Source organism: Coenobita brevimanus, chromosome 3 (genome assembly GCF_032717465.1).
Source record: "Coenobita brevimanus isolate Jiangsu-jjx chromosome 3, ASM3271746v2, whole genome shotgun sequence".
Lineage (NCBI taxonomy): Eukaryota > Metazoa > Arthropoda > Malacostraca > Decapoda > Coenobitidae > Coenobita > Coenobita brevimanus.
In genome coordinates, this window is record NC_136956.1 from 10,865,493 (window position 1) to 10,883,597 (window position 18,105).

General features: G+C 44.2%; 1 protein-coding gene and 1 pseudogene across 1 annotated transcript in view; one reads left to right on the plus strand and one right to left on the minus strand.

The window, feature by feature from the left end:
• Positions 1 to 18,105, minus strand: part of LOC145393103 (uncharacterized) — a 163,959-nt gene that overhangs the window by 140,370 nt on the left and 5,484 nt on the right. Inside the window, exon 3 of the mRNA XM_080267412.1 lies at positions 458 to 730. Within this exon, the coding sequence (XP_080123538.1) occupies positions 458 to 730 (273 nt within the window). The remainder of the gene's footprint in view (positions 1 to 457; positions 731 to 18,105) is intronic.
• LOC145394534 (5S ribosomal RNA) lies at positions 8,830 to 8,947 on the plus strand (annotated as a pseudogene).

The following is an 18,105-nucleotide window of genomic DNA, read 5'->3' on the forward strand; positions in this document are numbered from 1 at the left end:
GAGTATAGAGAAAGCAACAGGTTTATATTACTATAGTTGTGCCAAAAATATCTATCTATCTATCTATCTATTGCCAGACACCACAATCCCGCAAAGGGTGGCCATTTGACACTGAGTTAGTTGTTTTACAGGGAGGGGCACCAACCCTCCACCAACCCACTTGTTGACACGTAGGGAGCACGTATGGTTTGGTTATATGGTTACCACCCAGAGTTGTAAATGGTTTCTTGGCTTACAGGAAACCATTTGGCTTGTCACTCAATGTAAAGCCACCTGTAAAGGAAAGAAAAGGAATAAGAAGTGACAGGAAAGATAGGAGAAATAGGAAGAAAGGAGGGCATTCACAGAAAAAGAATGATAAAAGCTAAGGAAGTAGGCAGCACTACATCAAGTGAGTGGATGATGGTCGCCACCACCTACCACAAAATATGAGGGATTAAAAAAGTGAGCAACATACACTTAAGACTGGATGCTGTTTGTTCAGGCTGATGACTGATGTCGATTGTGGTGCATGTACACTGCTGTCCAACGCTGCCTGTGGTGTGTTTCTGCTGCGCACTGGGATGGGCTTTGTGTTGGTGAGCTGTTCCGTCATGTTTTCCAAAGCTGCCGTTATTGTGTCCAGGGCCGTTGTTATTGTCCCAATGGCCACACTCATCGTTCCCACCGCCTGCCTCATGGTGCTCAAGGCTGTCATCACTGCATTAGGTTCTTGTACCATCACTGCATCCTGGTAATAAGTATGGGATGAATATTTTTTATACAGTATAAAGCCTCACTATATCGGACTAATTGTGGCCCACGTCAGTCCAAAAAAAGTGAAAGTCTGATAAAAGCAACATCTGGACTCCCCTCTGGACTTTCTCCTCCTTTTGTTAAGCAAAGAGGAGTGCTTCTCATTCATGCATTTACCCTCTCTCTCTCTCTCTCACTGGACACCTCCATTTTACGTCACATATTTTTGTCTTAGTCGTCACCTTCATCTTCACCTTCCCATTCATTTCTACCTTCACTTTCAGTTGACATTGACATTCACATTCACTTTCATATTCACTTCCATGCTCATTTTCACATTCACCTTCACACTCATTTTCACTCACTCAATTTGAATTTCCATTTCACCTTCACTTGCAATTTTTCTAACTTTCACATTTACATATACAGTTACTTTCACTCACCTTCACTTTCACCCTCCCTTCTTTTACTTTCACATTCCCCTTCACCTTCACTCACACCTTCACCTTCACTTTCATTATCACCTTTTTCACCTTCACCTTCACTTCCACCTTCATCTTCACCTTTACTTTCACTTTCATTTTCACCTTGACCTTTACTTTCATCTTCACCTCCACTTTCACCTTCATCTTCACTTTTACATTCATTTTCACTTTCACTTTCATCTTCACCTTCACTTTCATTTTCACCTTCACTTTCACCTTCACCTTCCACCTTCATGTTCACTTCTAACTTCACTTTCACATTCAATTTTACTTTCACCTTCCACCTTCACTTTCACCTTCCTTTCACTTTTGACTTCACTTTCATCTTCACCTTCATTTTCACATTCATTATTACTTTCACTTTCACTTTAACATTCATTTTCACCTTCACATTACCTTCACTAACCTTCACTTTTACATTCACTCTCTCTCTCTCTCTCCCGGAGAGAGGGAGGGAGGGAGGGAATATACTATAGAAGGAGAGAGAAAGAGAGAGAGGAGGGACCAAGGTTATGCCTATCTCCCTCATTTGTTTATGGGAAGGGGATGCCACCTGTCATTCCTGTATTTATTCTCTCGCTCCCTCTCTCTCTCTCTGTTGACTTGACATTCACATTCACTCTCATACTGACTTCCATGCTCTCTCACCTTCACCTTTACACTCATTTTCACAATTACTTTAATTTTCAATTTTAATTTCACCTCTCTCTCTCTCTCTCTCCCACCAGAGAGAGAGATGGGGAGGAAGGGAAAGAATGGAGGAGGAGAGAGAGGGAGGAGGGACCAGTGTTATGGTATCTCCGTTTGTGTATCCGTATATTCCAAGAGGCGGACTGCTTCTGGCTTTATCAGACTTTTCCTGATGAATATGCCAGCTGGCTCCTCGAGTCTGATAAAAGTGATTTCTGCTATATTGAGGTTCATTATATTGAGGTTTTACTGTACTCCTTTTACTCTAAACTGGACAATAAATGAATAAACATACTGTATGTATATAAATACGAGGTTTGTTCAGAAAGCATCCAACCTTAGGCTCAAAGAATATAAAAGGTTAACCTGTTGAGCTAGGACACTAAATGCCCTCAAAGTAGGCTCCTCCTGACTTGACATCCGTAGCCCAGCGTTCTTCCCACTGCCCGAAAAAAAATTTTCTAAGTCAGTTTTGGGTATCACCTGCAGGTGCTTCGTTGCATTTGCCATGATCTCTTCTCTCATCTCAAATTGGGGACCCTTCAGAGGAGTTTTGAGCTTAAGGAATAACCAAAAGTCGCACGGAGCCATGTCTAGTGAGTAGCGAGCCTGCCAGACCTGCAAGATGTTATGCTTGGTCAAAAATTCCTGAACCAGCTGAGAAGAATGGGGACGAACATTGTCACGGTGCAGCTTCCAACTTGCCGCTTTCCAAAGGTCTGGTCTCTTCCACCAAACTTCGTCATAAAGACGACTGATCACATTAAGGTAGTAATGTTTGTTAACAGTCTGATCTGGTGCAAATTCGTGATGCACAACACCACAGTACACGTATACCTTGATATACGATACCACTAGATGCAATACCCCAGCTTAACGAAGGAGGTAGAAATACCGCCAAACCCCACCTAACAACAGACAAACCCCAGTTTAATGATGGGTTTTGATTTTTTAAAACTGATTTTGATAATATTTTAGACTAAAATTGTGTGTTTAGGTTGATTTATAAACAGTTTTTAGACTTAGATTAATGTGTTTTTAGCCACTGGTGGGGTGAATATTGTCATTTTGGGGTACAGTTTACTTAGCCTGATTTTTTTCCGGACTTTTATTTGGACGATTTTCAGATTATCTCTGTTGGTTTTAGTGAGTTGTTTAAAGGTGTTAGGCTTAGGTTAGCTTCTTTTACAGCTGTTAGGCCATTTGGATTGGCTTTAAACTTGTTTTTGGACTCATTTGGGTGGATTTAGGACTAGGCTGGGGGGGGGTAGAACCCAAGGCTCAAAAATGTATCCCTATACTTTACATGTTAAATCTACTCCGAGATATGATACCCCACCTAACGACGAGTTTTTATTTAACCAACTGCATCGTTAAACCAGGGTATACCTGTAATCAAAAAAACTGTCAAAATGCGAGTGCACATCGCCTTGATGTGGACCTGTTGTGCTTTACTTGGTCGAGGCAACCCTGCATGCTTCCACTGGGATGATTTTGCTTTGGTTTCTGGGTTGCACCCATACACCCAAGTCTCATCTCCAGTGATAACAGTTTATACACCCAAGTCTCATCTCCAGTGATAACAGTTTATACACCCAAGTCTCATCTCCAGTGATAACAGTTTATACACCCAAGTCTCATCTCCAGTGATAACAGTTTATACACCCAAGTCTCATCTCCAGTGATAACAGTCTTCAGAAAGTTGGGATCGCAATCTGCACACTCCGACATGTCTTGAGCAATGTTCTCCTGAGAGAAGATATGACGAATGCAATGAGGCCCCTGAAGGAGATACACAAAACCAATGTTGAAAAATGTTTCAGGCAGTGGAAAGAATGCTGGGCAATGTGTATCAAGTCAGAAGGGGCCTACATTGAGGGGGAGTAGTGTCCTAGCTCAACACGTTAATTATTTATATTTTCTGAGCCAAAGGTCAGGTACTTATTGAACAGGCCTCGTGTATATATGTATAAATATATTATTTTATACATATACAGTTTGTCCTCGTCTAGCAAGGTTAATTGCTTCCACATCCCTACCGTGTTAGAGAAATTTCGTGTTACAGGGACTCCTGAAAACCACTACTTCCATCCGCACCCCTGCCCAAAGTCCACTTTCTCCCCTCTTGTGGTGCAAAATTTTTTTACACCCCCCAATTTTAATCTCCTAGAAAGCATTAATATGGTTCAAAAAATTATAAAAGAGTATTATTACAGTTAAAAGCCACATTTTATTTACCTTATAGGAAGATCAGAGGAGACATACTAGTCCAGAGAGGAGGTACAGGGGATGACATTGGTTAAATTCCTTCAAAGTCAACAGCACTTATAACACTTCTCACATCATCATCTATGTAATCCATGGCTTCTTCTTCCTGCTGGCATTGGATATCCTCTTCCTGGAGTTCAGCACCAGCTTGTCTGGCAAATTAGCGAGTGATGAGTGAATGCTTACGTCGACTCAATCGTTCGGTGTGCAAAACGATTGTGGACAATGAAAACATCTAACATCTGCCTGATCACTCCATCTCCTCTGGCAAGCAAAGGGTCCTTATCTAAGACGATCTTGAGATACTCAACTTGACTCTGGATCTGACTTAATGTCTCATTGCTGAGTTCACCTGGTGCTCTTTCCTCCCTTCCTTCCTCTTGCTCTTCCCTATCCTGCTTGTCCCTGACTTGCTGCTCAACTTCCTCCACTATTCTGTCCAATGAAGTGTCACTAACGTCCCTGGTAACCTCCATCACCTCCTCAAGGGCCACCTTATCACAACTTGGCACTGCCTGAGCAGCAGACACAGCAGCTTTTTGGACACACCCACCTTTGGCATCCACTGCACACAACTGTGGAGCTACACGCTGCCAAGCGTGGTTAATGGTGGCTATGTTTACCTCCCCCCAGGCTCCTGGGAGACTATTAACAGTGTGTCTGATGTTGTAGAGCTTCCAAAATTTTGCTATATCCACGACTTCTTTAGAGATGACTTCTCCCTGGGAAGTGGTGGTGGTGGTAATGGTGGTAGAGGTGGAGATTGTAGCGGCAGCAGTGGTGGTGGTGCTGGCGTCACCATCACTGCCACTCTCTCGGGCTGGTGCAACCGATGAGTCCACCTCCTCCTCCTCCACCTGGTCTTCTTCTTCCTCCTCCTGTAATTGTTGCAGCTCCTTGTTGGTGTCTGTAAATGCAAGCAACTGTCGGCAGACTCTCCTCTGACAAAAAAAAAAAAATTGACGTTGGCTATCACCTTCTGGTCAAGGGGCTGCAGAAGAGATGTGGTGTTTGGAGGCAAAAACTCAATCTTTACATTCTTGTTGCAGCTGATGAGTAAATGTGGGTGTGAAGGAGCACCGTTCATGAGGAGGAGAACCTTAAAAGGCAGGCCTTGCTGTCGACAATGGCGTCTTGCATTGGAAACAAAACAGTTGTCAAATCAGTCAGTTGCAAGCAACCCCATCATCCACGACTTGGCTGTCTTTCTCCAGTACACCCCTGACTGGTCCATATTCTTGAGTTGGCAGTAGGCGTGTGGTCAAGAAACCTGGTGGACAATAAGTGGTTTAATCTTGAAGCTGCCACCTGCGTTGCAACAAAACACCATGGTCACACGATTCTTGTCTGCCTTGCGACCGCTTGCTTGCTGCATGGTTTTGAAGACGTAGGTGGAGGTTGGCATCCTCTTCCACTGTAGCCCAGTCTCGTCCATGTTGAATATTTGTTCTGCAGAATATCCTCCCTCCTCAATGATGTCTTTCATGATGTTGGGATACTTCTCGGCTTCTACTTTGACAGCAGTTGCTAGCTCTTCTGTAAATCTGACGTTCTTTAAGTTTCTTCCTACGGACAAAAGACACCAGCAAGCCTGTTGATGCCTTAAAGTTACTTTGAGAGGTCTTAGTGGGTGGGTATTTCTCCAAGCTGCCCTGAAGAACTTTGCAGCTCATGTCCTGAGGTCAGCAGCAGAGACTGGCATATGAATTTTCTCCTGATGTGTTATGTACTCTTCTAACAAACGTTCCATCACTATCACAACCCTTGGCATAATAATGGAACTCATGTCTGCCTCTCCAGCTCCAAAATGCTTGACACAAGATAAAATTGCTTGCATGTTCTGTAGATGGTGCGAATGGTGGCCTCGTTCAACTTAAGGGAACGAGAAACCGGTGACTTCCTCTCTACAGCATCAATCCTCCTGATGACCTCCTTCTTCTACTTGAAGGTCAGATGGATCCTCTTCCTATGTTCTCAAATGCCACTAGGTCCTGGTACAGCGTTGTCAGCCATAATGAAGAAAGGCAACTCAGAACGGCACAAAAAAAATGGCTGGGAAAGCTGGGGCTAACACAGGCACTCTGTTTCACAACACGAAGAGCGCTGAGGGATGGTGCAGGAGGGAAGAGGCAGAGTGGGAAGGCAGGTGGGAGCAGGGAGTGTCCTGATTGGCTGGGTAGTTCAAAAGCAAAAGTGCGAAGCATATTTGACTGGGAGGAAGATGATGCCTGCTGGCAAGGCATTGCTCCTATGATTCATCTCATCATCGCCTGACCGGTTCAAATAACCGTGTTAGCTTCATCAATGGCCACGTTAGAAACGATAATGCTTACAACAAATACAAGAACTCAACACCCAAATAAGCAATAAAATATGAGAACAGTAAACACTAAACTGGAAAAATTATTTCCAACCACCTGACCACAAAACAAACATCAGCAAACTCTACATAACACTAAACAGCATCACACTTTCCAACAGCAACACTACACAATCACACACTGCCATCACGACAACAGACACCATACCCTCAAACAAATGACATGCAAACACTCTCATCAATCACTTTCCACATGTCAGCCATCTAAACCCCCACTGCGACAACCGACGTATCATCCAACGTAAGAGACAGTTACCCAGACTACGCACCTTTCACTTACAACCAGACAAAGCACATCATCAGCAACCTCATGCACTCATCTGCCTGTGGACCAGACAACGTAAGCAACATTCACCTTAAAGAACTTGGCCCACAAGGCATACAAGCACTCACCAACATATCAAACTACTGTACAGCTACTCACACAACACAATACCCAACATCTGGAAGCATGGCATTATCATTACTATCCCTAAACCAAACAAAGACCCCACATTACCTTCCTCACACCATCCCATCACACTCCTCTGCACCCCTTCTAAAGTCACTGAATGACTGATACTACAACTAGTTACACCTCACACCCCCCTAGCCCAATCACAACATGTCTTTAGGCCACTACACTCCACAAACACTCTTCTTAAAGACTCTATCCAGAGTTTTTGATGGCATTACTTCAGTTAGGCCACCACACACAACACTCCTAGTCACAGTAGACTACAGCAAAGCTTTTGATGCCATCCCCTGCCACAACCTCACAAACAAACTATTCGACACAAACATGCACAATAGCATAAAAAGATGGCAGGCAAACTATTTAGCAGGCAGATGTGCACATATAATATTTGCCGGTCAGTCATCAACATCAGAAACTTCACAAACAGTGTCCCTCAAGGATCTGTTTTGTCCCCCACACTCTTTAATTCATACATGCATGAAATACCCACACCCCACACACCACAGATATACACAGCTTCCTATGCAGATGACATTACACTTAATGTACATGCCAAATGCAAACACAGCTGCACTCATCCTCCAACCTTACCTCAACACACTACACGAATGGTTCACCACAAACAGACTCAAAATAGCCCCAGCCAAATCTACAGTGACTCTTCTCATAAACTGAGATGCAGAACACAGTCACATTCCACACCTTACCATAAACAACACTCCCCTACCACACACACACACACAAAATCCAAGGTGTAACACACAATACATCAATGTCATTTAAACAACACATTACAAACATTAAAAATAAAATAATACCATGACTCAATGCCTTGAGGTCACTTGTCCACACAACATTTGGACACAACAAAGAAACCACCACCACAGTATACAAACAATATATATGCTCAGTGATGAATTATGCAAGCCCTGCCTGGGCTCCTAACCTGACTAAAACGCACTACAACACTCTACAGACCATACAGAACAAGGCCCTAAAAATGATCACAGGCTGCACAGCTACTACACTCACAGACCACCTACATCAAGAAACCAAAGTCCTCAAAGTCAAGGATCACCTAGACATGAGAGGCACCCAATTCTTGCTGCAGCCTCCACAAACCCACAACATCCACTACACTACATGGCAACACATCCACACACACCAAGGAACATCAAAACAACACCCAGCACTCGATATCATACACAAATCCCGTCATCTCTCCCCCCTCGTCCACCTCAGACCAGCTTCCAGAAGCATATCCATACTCAAATCACTCGCCTCTCCATTCAGTCACTTCAAGACAACACACAGCTGCATGCACGGCCTCCTGATATTCACCCCTCCGAATCCTATCTCCCTCTTGAGGACAGGGTCCACCTGGCCAGGCTGAGATGTAGGCATTATCCAGCCCTCTGAAGTTACCAAACGAGGCTGGATGACTCCGTCACTGATGCATGTCCAGAAGGCAACCCAGCACTCCATATTATTAAGCACATTATGGAAGACTGCACTGCATACAATCACCTACGCCAACAACACAGCATACACTCATTGAGAGCTCTGTGGGAATGCCCGGTTTCGGTCATAGCCTTCCTTAGGGACTCTGGGCTGTTTGGCCAGAGAGCCTAGGGAACAACTACTACTACTAATATGGAAAATTGTACCGTGTTAGACCATTTTCGTGTTAGCGAAAACCATTAGACGAGGATAGACTGTATATACAGTAACTTCTCAAACAACGCGAGGGTTATGTTCCTGGAGAGGTCACGTTTTCTAAAAACACGTTATTTAAACATAATTTTCCCATAAGAAACAATGGTAATATTGGTTGAGTACACCGCTTCCCGTCCGATCAGCGAAGTTAAGCAACGTTGGGTCTGGTTAGTACTTGGATGGGTGACCGCCTGGGAACACCAGATGCTGTTGGCATAACTCCCTACGTGTTAAGTGGGGTTGGTGGAGGATTAGTGCCCCTCCCTGTAAAACAATTAACTCTAAGCCCTTGACAACCCTGTTTGGGATACATGGCATCTGGCAATGAATGAATGAATGAAAAAAACATTCCTGGACTCTGGGAAAGTCTACCAATTTGGGAAATTATGCAACTCTAAACTTAAAGCAACAATATTAATTTGAAAGAAAATCCACGTAAAAAACAAAAACAGTATAGTAATCCCTCCAATATCCGACATAACAGAGCCATAGGCAGGTCGGGATAGTGGTCCTGTCCGGATATAGGGCCCCAGCTTATGGACTTGTACTTATGGACCATAACTCAGAAAAACACCTATACAACTCCCTCTGGACATGCACTGCACCTATTTAAGACCCAAATCACACCAATAAGGGACATAAAAGACTGAAATAAATGCAAAAGAACCATAAAATGAGGTTTTAGAGGTGAGTTTATACAATATTAAACATTCTGGGTACTTACAAGTCCCTTGCTCCTGGACTGGTTTGAACCGCCAGTTTGCAGTCCACAGTTAATCCTCTGCACTCTAAATTCTAATTTCTTAACACTGAACAACACTGTAAATTCCTGTGCGTTCTAGTGGCGAGGTATTGCAGTTTATTCACTGTTTATTCACAAAAAACAAGCACCTGTGGCTTGCACTGCTATGAGCATCTGCTCTCGAGCGGAGTTAGACTGTGACCGTTGATGTTGGCGGGGTAACAGAGTTGCCAGATCGCAACGGCCACATTACCAATCTGCTCAACTTTCATTACCAAATTTAACTTTTCAATACCAAATTCATAAAGCTAGCATTTATTCTTCACTAATTATATATACAAGTGGAAAAACATGGAATTACTCTCCTTATAATTAACACCATGTTGATTATTTTCACACTATGTAGAGTAGCAGATTAATCAGAGAGAGCAAACAATCCACCATCTCCATCCTGTGTATCCTCATACATGTGAAAAATCCATTCGGTAATGCATTATTCTGATTCATTACCAAACGAATTTTTCATTACCAAATCAGCCCACACTTGGTAATGAAAAATACCAAATGGCAACCCTGACAGGGGAGGGGGAAGGGGGAGGAAGGAAGGGGTGAAGGGACTGTGGTGTAACAGCTGTTCGGCGCCAGGTGGGAATTTCAAATTACGGAAGGGAAAAAAGTCAGATTTTTTTCAAATTTTTTGCGGTTTTTGGCCCATTTTAGGAATATTGGATCCCAGAACGATTATGTCCGGTTAGTGGGGATGTTCGGATATTGGGCGTTCGGATATTAGAGGGATTACTGTATTTGGGGAGAAGTAAACAACATTTGAGCTCTAAATGGGCCGAAGCGTTGTTTACTTCTCCCCTAATACATACAGTACTGTTTTCGTTTTTAACATGGATTTTCTTTCAATTTTGTTTCTTTCATGGCATTGTGAAAGTTCCTCAACATTATTAATGCATTCGTAGGTCACAGAAACAATACAGTAAAAGCAACATATCCATTACAGTAAGTAGGTCACAAACAATAACAACACACAACATCACTTCATCTACGCATCACTCGTCGTCTGCTGCTGTCCCCCCTAACCCCACTCCCCCACCTCCTGCCGCTCCCCCTCCTCGCTCTGCTGTCCTGATATGTAAAGACTTAATTTACCATAATGAAAGAGATACAATATATATATCTTTTTTTTCAACTGAATAAATTAAACCTAACGTCCCCGAGACAGTCTATCAGCTCGGAACTGTCCAAGGCGTGAGCAGCTAATTTGAAAACATCACGTACGTGTAAAGTCGCATTAAATCGAGAAACTCTTGTTAGTTAAACATATCCCTTTAAATATTTGCTCGTGTTGAAACGAAAACTATCTATCTATCTATCTATTGCCAGACGCCTCAATCCCGTTTGGGGTGGCCACAAACAAATCGCCTCCAAGTCGCCCTGTCCCCCGCCATTTCACTGCCCTGCTCCCAACTCACACCCCCCTCTCTCATATACCTCTCCAACCCATCCCTCCATCTCATCCTCGGCCTCCCCCTCCCTCTTCCCCCCTCCACCTCACTCACATACACTCTCTTCGTCAGTCTTTCACCCTCCAACCTCTCCACATGGCCAAACCACCTCAGTGTGTTCCTCATAACGCTTCCTATCACATCCACATCCACACAACAACGCTCCTTTATATCCTCATTCGTCAGCCTGTCTCTCCACGTGACTCCACAGGCTCCTCTTAAATAACTCATTTCCACTGCTCTCACTCTTGACTTGTGTCTTTCCAACAATGTCCAAGCTTCACTTCCGTACGTTAGAGTTGGTATCACAATACTGTCATGTAGTAACTTTTTCACTTCCATGCTCACTTCCCTGTTTCTTATCACTGCTTTCAAAGAACCAGCAACCTTTCTTCCCTGCTGTACCCTTTCATGCACTTCACCCTCCAAACCTCCATCCTTACTCATCACACTACCCAAGTACTTAAACGTACTCACATTTTCCAATTCCTCACCATCCAACCTCGCTGTACATCCACTAACTTCACCTCTCTCAAAGACCATCACTTTACTCTTCCCTACATTCACCTTTAGATTCCGTTTCTTACACACTCTCTCAAACTCATCCACCAAGCCTTGCAGCTCCCCTTCGTCTTCACTCAACAACACAGTATCATCTGCAAACAACAGTACAGGGAGTTTCCAAACACTATCCTCTCTCACCAGGGCCACTCCAACATCCACTACCCTACCTTGTACCTCTTTTATTACACCATCCATGTACAGATTGAACAACCATGGAGACATGACACATCCCTGTTTCAACCCAACTTTCAAAGAGAAAATTTCACTTAGTTCACCATCCACACGCACCGCAGCCTTCGCACCATCGTACATACTCTTTACAGCATTCAACAACTTCCCATCTACTCCATATATTCTTAACACTTTCCACAATCCTTGTCTATCCACCCTGTCACATGCTTTCTCCAAATCCATGAAAGCCGCATACAACTTCTTTCCCTTCTCTAGAAACTTTTCCACTAAAGATCTAAGAATGAATATCTGATCTACACAACCTCTTCCCTTCCTAAAGCCTCCCTATTCTTCTCCAACTAATTTCTCTGTTCTTTCTCTAATGAAAACGCACTGTTTAAACTCGTCTTAGTTGAGAGGTTACTGTATATATATTGTAGCCGCCTGCGCTCTTGGTGGGGGAAACAGGGTAATGAAACCCGCCCAGCTGGACTCGACTATTTATTTGGTCATACCTGGAACTGCAATGTTACTCTCTCAATATGCTATAATGGCGTCACTCATCATTGTTAAAAACACTTGGTTATACACAGAACTACAATTTATCCTCAATATGCTATGTCATACCGCAGATTACTTCGTATACATATATCACTTCAAATTCTCATCCTCATTTTCCTAAGTTTATAATCGGGTTATGTCGTGACATCAACCACGTGCAGACTAATAAGTATTCTAAAGGTATGCAAGGGCAACTCACTTGCTCACTTGTGGCGGGTCCATTTTCTGTCGTACTATATTAGTGTGTGGGTAGGGGGTGTGAGGTAACAACACTAGTCCCTCACGAGCATAATATCCTCACTGGAATAGCACCCTCACAGGAAGGTCGTGGAGTTGCACATTGCACGTGAACTCCATCCTTCGAGGTATCTGTCTAAATAATCCACAGGATCACTGCTGCCTTGTCCTTCACTCATTCCGGCTACCCACACACTGACCCACACTCGCCAACGGCGTCTATTTCAGGGCGTGGTGTTTGCTCTTATCTTCAAGCTAATCGAAGTTATGCTTAAGCGGCCGTGCCATATACATAAACATTGTATCAGCATCCTCCCCCCCTTCTCTCTCCTACGCTCTCCCTCTCTCTCTCTCTCTCTTTACCGCGTCAGATGCAGTAAGACTTCCCCCGTTGGTCAGTTACGACCAATACCGCACCCTTTCACTCACCGCTCCCTTCCAGCAGACACAGCTTGTTTGCAGGGCGGGTCAGGGTTTTGCATGTGGATGTCCTAACCTTCACGTGTCTCACCACACCATAATCACTGGGTACATTCCAATCCATCACCAATACCAGGTCCTCCACTTGAAAATTACGCAACCGCTTGAATTGTTTCTGGCGTTGTCATAAGGATGGTAGGTACACCTTCAACATCGCTTCCAGAACTGGTCTGCTAGGAACTGTGCATGCTTCCAACTCTTCCGGTAGAACTTCCTGACTGACCGGATCTGTCACTCCCAGACACCGCCCATGTGCGATGCATGTGGGGGGTTGAACTCCCACTCAATGCCATTCCTTAACAACGCATTGTGGACTGTGTCATCCTTTTCCCAGCTGAGGGCTGCAGCAAGGAGTTCCTTATCTGCTCTAATCATGTTTGTTCCATTGTCGGAACGAATGCACTCTGGTATGCCCCTCCTTGCCAAGATGCACATTATTGCATTGAGGACAGAATCAACATCCAGTCCGTCAAGAATCTCCAGGTGTATGGCTCTCAAGTTCAGACAAGTGAACAGACACCACTTCACCCGTTTCCTACCCTGCTTCGCAGTGAATGGTCCAAAGCAGTCCATTCCAGTATGGATGAACCCAGGTAACAGTGAGTGGAGATTTGAGTGATGAGTTTTCCATGAATGCTGAGTGCATCAGGGGTCAGTTTTGAGTCCCATGTTGTTTATCATGGCACCTGAAGCCCTCTCACGTGACTTTAGAAACGGACTCCCGTGGGATATGTTGTATGCCGACGATTCGGTGTTGATTGCAGAGAATGAAAGGGAGGCGGAGGAATAATTTAGGAAGTGGAGAGATGGTATGGGGCACAAGGGCTTAAGGGTAAATGCAGATAAAACAAAAGTGATGATATCTAGGGTTGGTGGCGGTACTGTCAAAGACGAGGGAGAGTGGCTATGTGCAGTTTGCCACAAGGGCGTGGGAAGTAATTCCATATTGTGCGGTGTTTGTGATAAATAGGTGCACAAGAGATGTAGTGGTATCAGAGGTAGACTGCAAGATAATGCTGATTTTATGTGTACGGCGTGTCGGGGAGAGCAGGTGGAGATTGTCAGGTGTGAAAGGATTGAACATGCTGGTGAATCTCTTGAGTGTGTGGAAGAGTTTTGTTATTTGGGAGACATATTGTGTGCTGGAGGTGGGGCTGAAGCTAGCTCTGTGGCTAGGGTGAGAAGTGGTTGGAAGAAGTTCAGGGAGTTCTTGCCTCTCCTGACATTGAGAGGACTCTCCCTAAGTGCTAAGGGGTCTTTGTATGCAGCATGTGTTAAGAGTGTAATGCTGTATGGTAGTGCGACCTGGAAGTAAAGGAGGAGGATATTTGCCGGCTCAGACGTACAGAAATGACATTGATTAGGTGGATGTGTAGTGCGTCCCTGCGTGGAAGGTCTGGGGGGCAGGGGGTTATGATGGAAGAGTTGAGAGGTAGGATGGGACTGGAGTGATGGTGTTGTGATAAGGAGAGGTAGATTGAGATGGTTTGGACATGTGGAGAAAATGGGGGATAATAATTGGGTAAGGAAGGTAAGAAGTCTTAATATTGGGGATAGGGTTATGCGGAGCAGACGAAGAAAGACATGGGACGAGGTCATTAAGTGTGACCTCTGGGTTAACAGACTGAACAGGGAGGCTGCAATGGATTGTGCAGCATGGAGAGCTGCCATTAAGTGACCAAAGCCGATGCATGCAAACATGTTGGAGCCTTCAAAAACAAAACAAAATGAAACGAAATAGTGCCTTCACCCTGCCTGTCGGCAGGGAGGTCAGCTTGTCTTAGCAGTGACTCCTTCCAACTGACTCGATGACAAATGTGACATCCCTTTAACACCCGGTCAATCAGTCTCCGTCCCTTGGGCACCCAGAACTCCTGGTGCATTACTGTGAGTGTATGTTCTCTTCCAGAGTGCCCAGCCTTGTTCTCATGTGTTTCTCTTACTATCAGCTCCATGACATAGTGGTCCCGCAGCAACAGCATGGAGTACTTGCTGTCTGTCATCAAGGAAGCTCTCTCCAACTGCCCGCCAGCACGGAAGAGTACCCCCAGCAGTTTGTCATTGAAGTCGGACCCTTATGGTACCTGGCTGTTTAAAGACACTGACCCACATTCTGCTGCACAGTCGAATACAATACGCACCTTTCCGGGCTCGTTCAGGTTTAACACCGGATGGTGTGGCAGATACTAGGTCACGTGAGGCTTTGTGTGACGCCCATTATTGGGAACTGATTCAGCATAACCTTCATCTAGCAGCAGCTGCATCTCTTCTGCATAGCGCCAGCATAAGGGTGGGTCTCTGAGCAGCCTCTTCTTCAGGCCCTCTAACCTCCTCAGTGCCATTAACTTGTTGTCTGGGAGCTTGGGTGGATTTTGTCTGAATGGTGTAGGGAGTTGGTGGTATCCCATCACCTTTGTTGCTGTGCCCAACCACAATTTCATCACCTTGTTATCTTCAACGGATAGGCCATTTCCCTTCTTCAGACAACTTGCGTCCAGTTCCCAAAACTGTCGCACTTGCTCCTCCAATCGTGTTTCCTGGGAGTTGCAGTCGACTACGGTCACACATCCTACCTCATCTGGTCTGTCTTCCACCTCAGCACACGGTCGTACAGGTCTGCTGGCAGTCCAGCCTAGCGGGGTCCTTATTGCAAAAGGTTCTCTACTGCTCCTGGCCCTGACCTCCATGGGCGTCATTGCTTGTGGCACATCAAGACCAATCAGTAGTTGCACCTCATCTTCGTACCTATTCAGTGGCTCTATTCCCACCATGTGACTCTATCGGGATGACTGAGTTAGAATCCTCCCACCTCGCCCCAGACTGAATGTCGTATCATTGGATTTTCGAGATCGTATAGTGAAAACAGTACCTAATTTACCCAGGTCGTATCATCGGTTTCTCATACAGTAATCCCTTCAATAACCGATGTAATAGAGCCAAAGGCATGTCCGGAAATTGGGTTTGTCCGTGAACTGGGAAAATGCCTCCTGGACAGGTACTTATGGACCCTAACCCAGCCTAACTCAGAAAACCACCTACAGAACTCCCTACCAAACATGCATATTTAAGACCCTATTCACACAGATATGGGACAGAAAGCATGAAATAAATGAAAAGGAACCAGAGAATGAGGAATTAGAAGTGAGTATGGAAAATATTTAGTACAGGGTACTTACAAAACGTCCGTGGCTGTCATGAAGATTAATCCACCTCCTCTAAGGCTCTGGCAGCAGTATAAATGCTCTTGAAGAACATACAGTAATCAAGAGTTGTGCTGCAATTAACCCTTTGCACTGTGAATTATAACTGTTTAACAATGCACATTCTGTTCTTACTTGGGCCATGTCAGTTGCAACATGCCAGTTTGCACTCTGCATTTAATCTTTTGCACTTTTAATTCTAATTTCTTAACAATGCAAAACACTGTAAATTCCCATGTGGTCTAGTGACGAGGTGTTGCAGTTTACTCACTGTTTATTCATAAAGACAAGCACATGCGGCAGCCATTGTGATGAGCGTCTAGTCACAATGGTAGTTAGGCGGGAACTGGGAAGGGGAGGAAGCAGTGGGCTGTTCTACTACGCGCAAAAACACAGATGTTCGGCACCGCGCACCAAGTTCAAAGTACGGTTGAAAAAAATGTTGGATTAATTTTTTGCTTTATTACATTTTTTGGCCATTTGGGGGTTCCGAAAGCCCGGGCTCAAAATGTCCGGGAGTTGGGGTGTCCAGGAATTGGGCGTCCAGGTATTACAGGGATTACTGTATATCGAGTGGTCGTATAATGGGACCTACCTATAAATGATGATAATTGTAGCGGATGCTTAACTTAGATGATTTTTAACCCCTTGATTATGAAAAATATCATCCTAAACTTAATATAATCCTCTAATAGTATCCAGAATAAAATGAAGCTGATGCCGTGGTCCTGAAAGGGATACAAACGGTTTGCGTTTGCAATTTTGCATTTGCGGAACTGCAGATTTAAAGAATTTATCGAATTTGTGGTTACGGAAAGCAATTTTCTGAGCCTGCGGATTTGCTTTCCGGAACTGGATTTTTGTTTGTGGTGCCCACCTCTAATTTTCAGTCATTTCAGACATATTTCTTGATACACGATCCTCCACTTTCTTTTCTAGTTCGTTAATTCTCATAATCAATGTTTTAACCAATTCCATTGCATTTGTTTCACTATCAAATCCTGGAAATTCAGGTCCCTCAGTGTTTACATTGGTGGCCATGTGTGTTGGTGCTACAAACAGCTGTTACCGAAATTCCTGTGAAATATTCATGTGTACACAATTACAGTACTTACTGACAATGGCTCTTTTCATTTTTGAGAGACAATATTAACTGACAATACTCTCAACTTTAGAGAATAACTAATGGAGACACGACAAACATAATTCTTGAAAACTACTCAAGGCTTGCAGAGGAGGGGGTTGAAACATGTCTGGTTACTGCGGCTCTAGGCATATGTGTGGAGGGGAGGGGGGAGGGTGCCATGCTGGTTGGCATTTCCTGTGCATCCATTCTTTTTTTTAATTCACTCATTATTTAATCCAGTGTTGCCCCATGAGAAGCGTAGGAGCCCAGGGCTAGGCGAGCTGGTCCTGATATTTAAGATGAGTGACCAGCCTCACTCATCCCCCAGCAGCATTCATTAAATGAGCTTAACGTTCAGCCAGTTCAAGGTGGTTGTTAAAATAGAAATTCTTTAAAAGAGGGTTTGGTATTTCAAGGGTTTACTGTATTTATATGTGGCAGGTGGGGGCGCTCACCATCCACTCACTCAATGTAGTGCTACTTTCAGGTGTCTGCCCTTTCCTCTCCATCCTTCTTTCCTTCCATCCTCTTCTGTCTTTCTTTCCCTCATTCTTTCCTCTTCCTTCTGCCTACAGGTGACTTTAAACTCCCTCTTCTGACTTTCTTTCCTTCATTCTTTCCTCTTTTTCTGCCTATGTGTGACTTTACACTGAGTGACAAGCCAAATGGTTTCCTGTACACTGGGAAACCATTTACTACACTGGGTGGTAACCATATAACCAAATTTTTGAGCTGGTGGTTTAATGGGTAATTATTGTGCTCCAATCTGATTGAGCCAG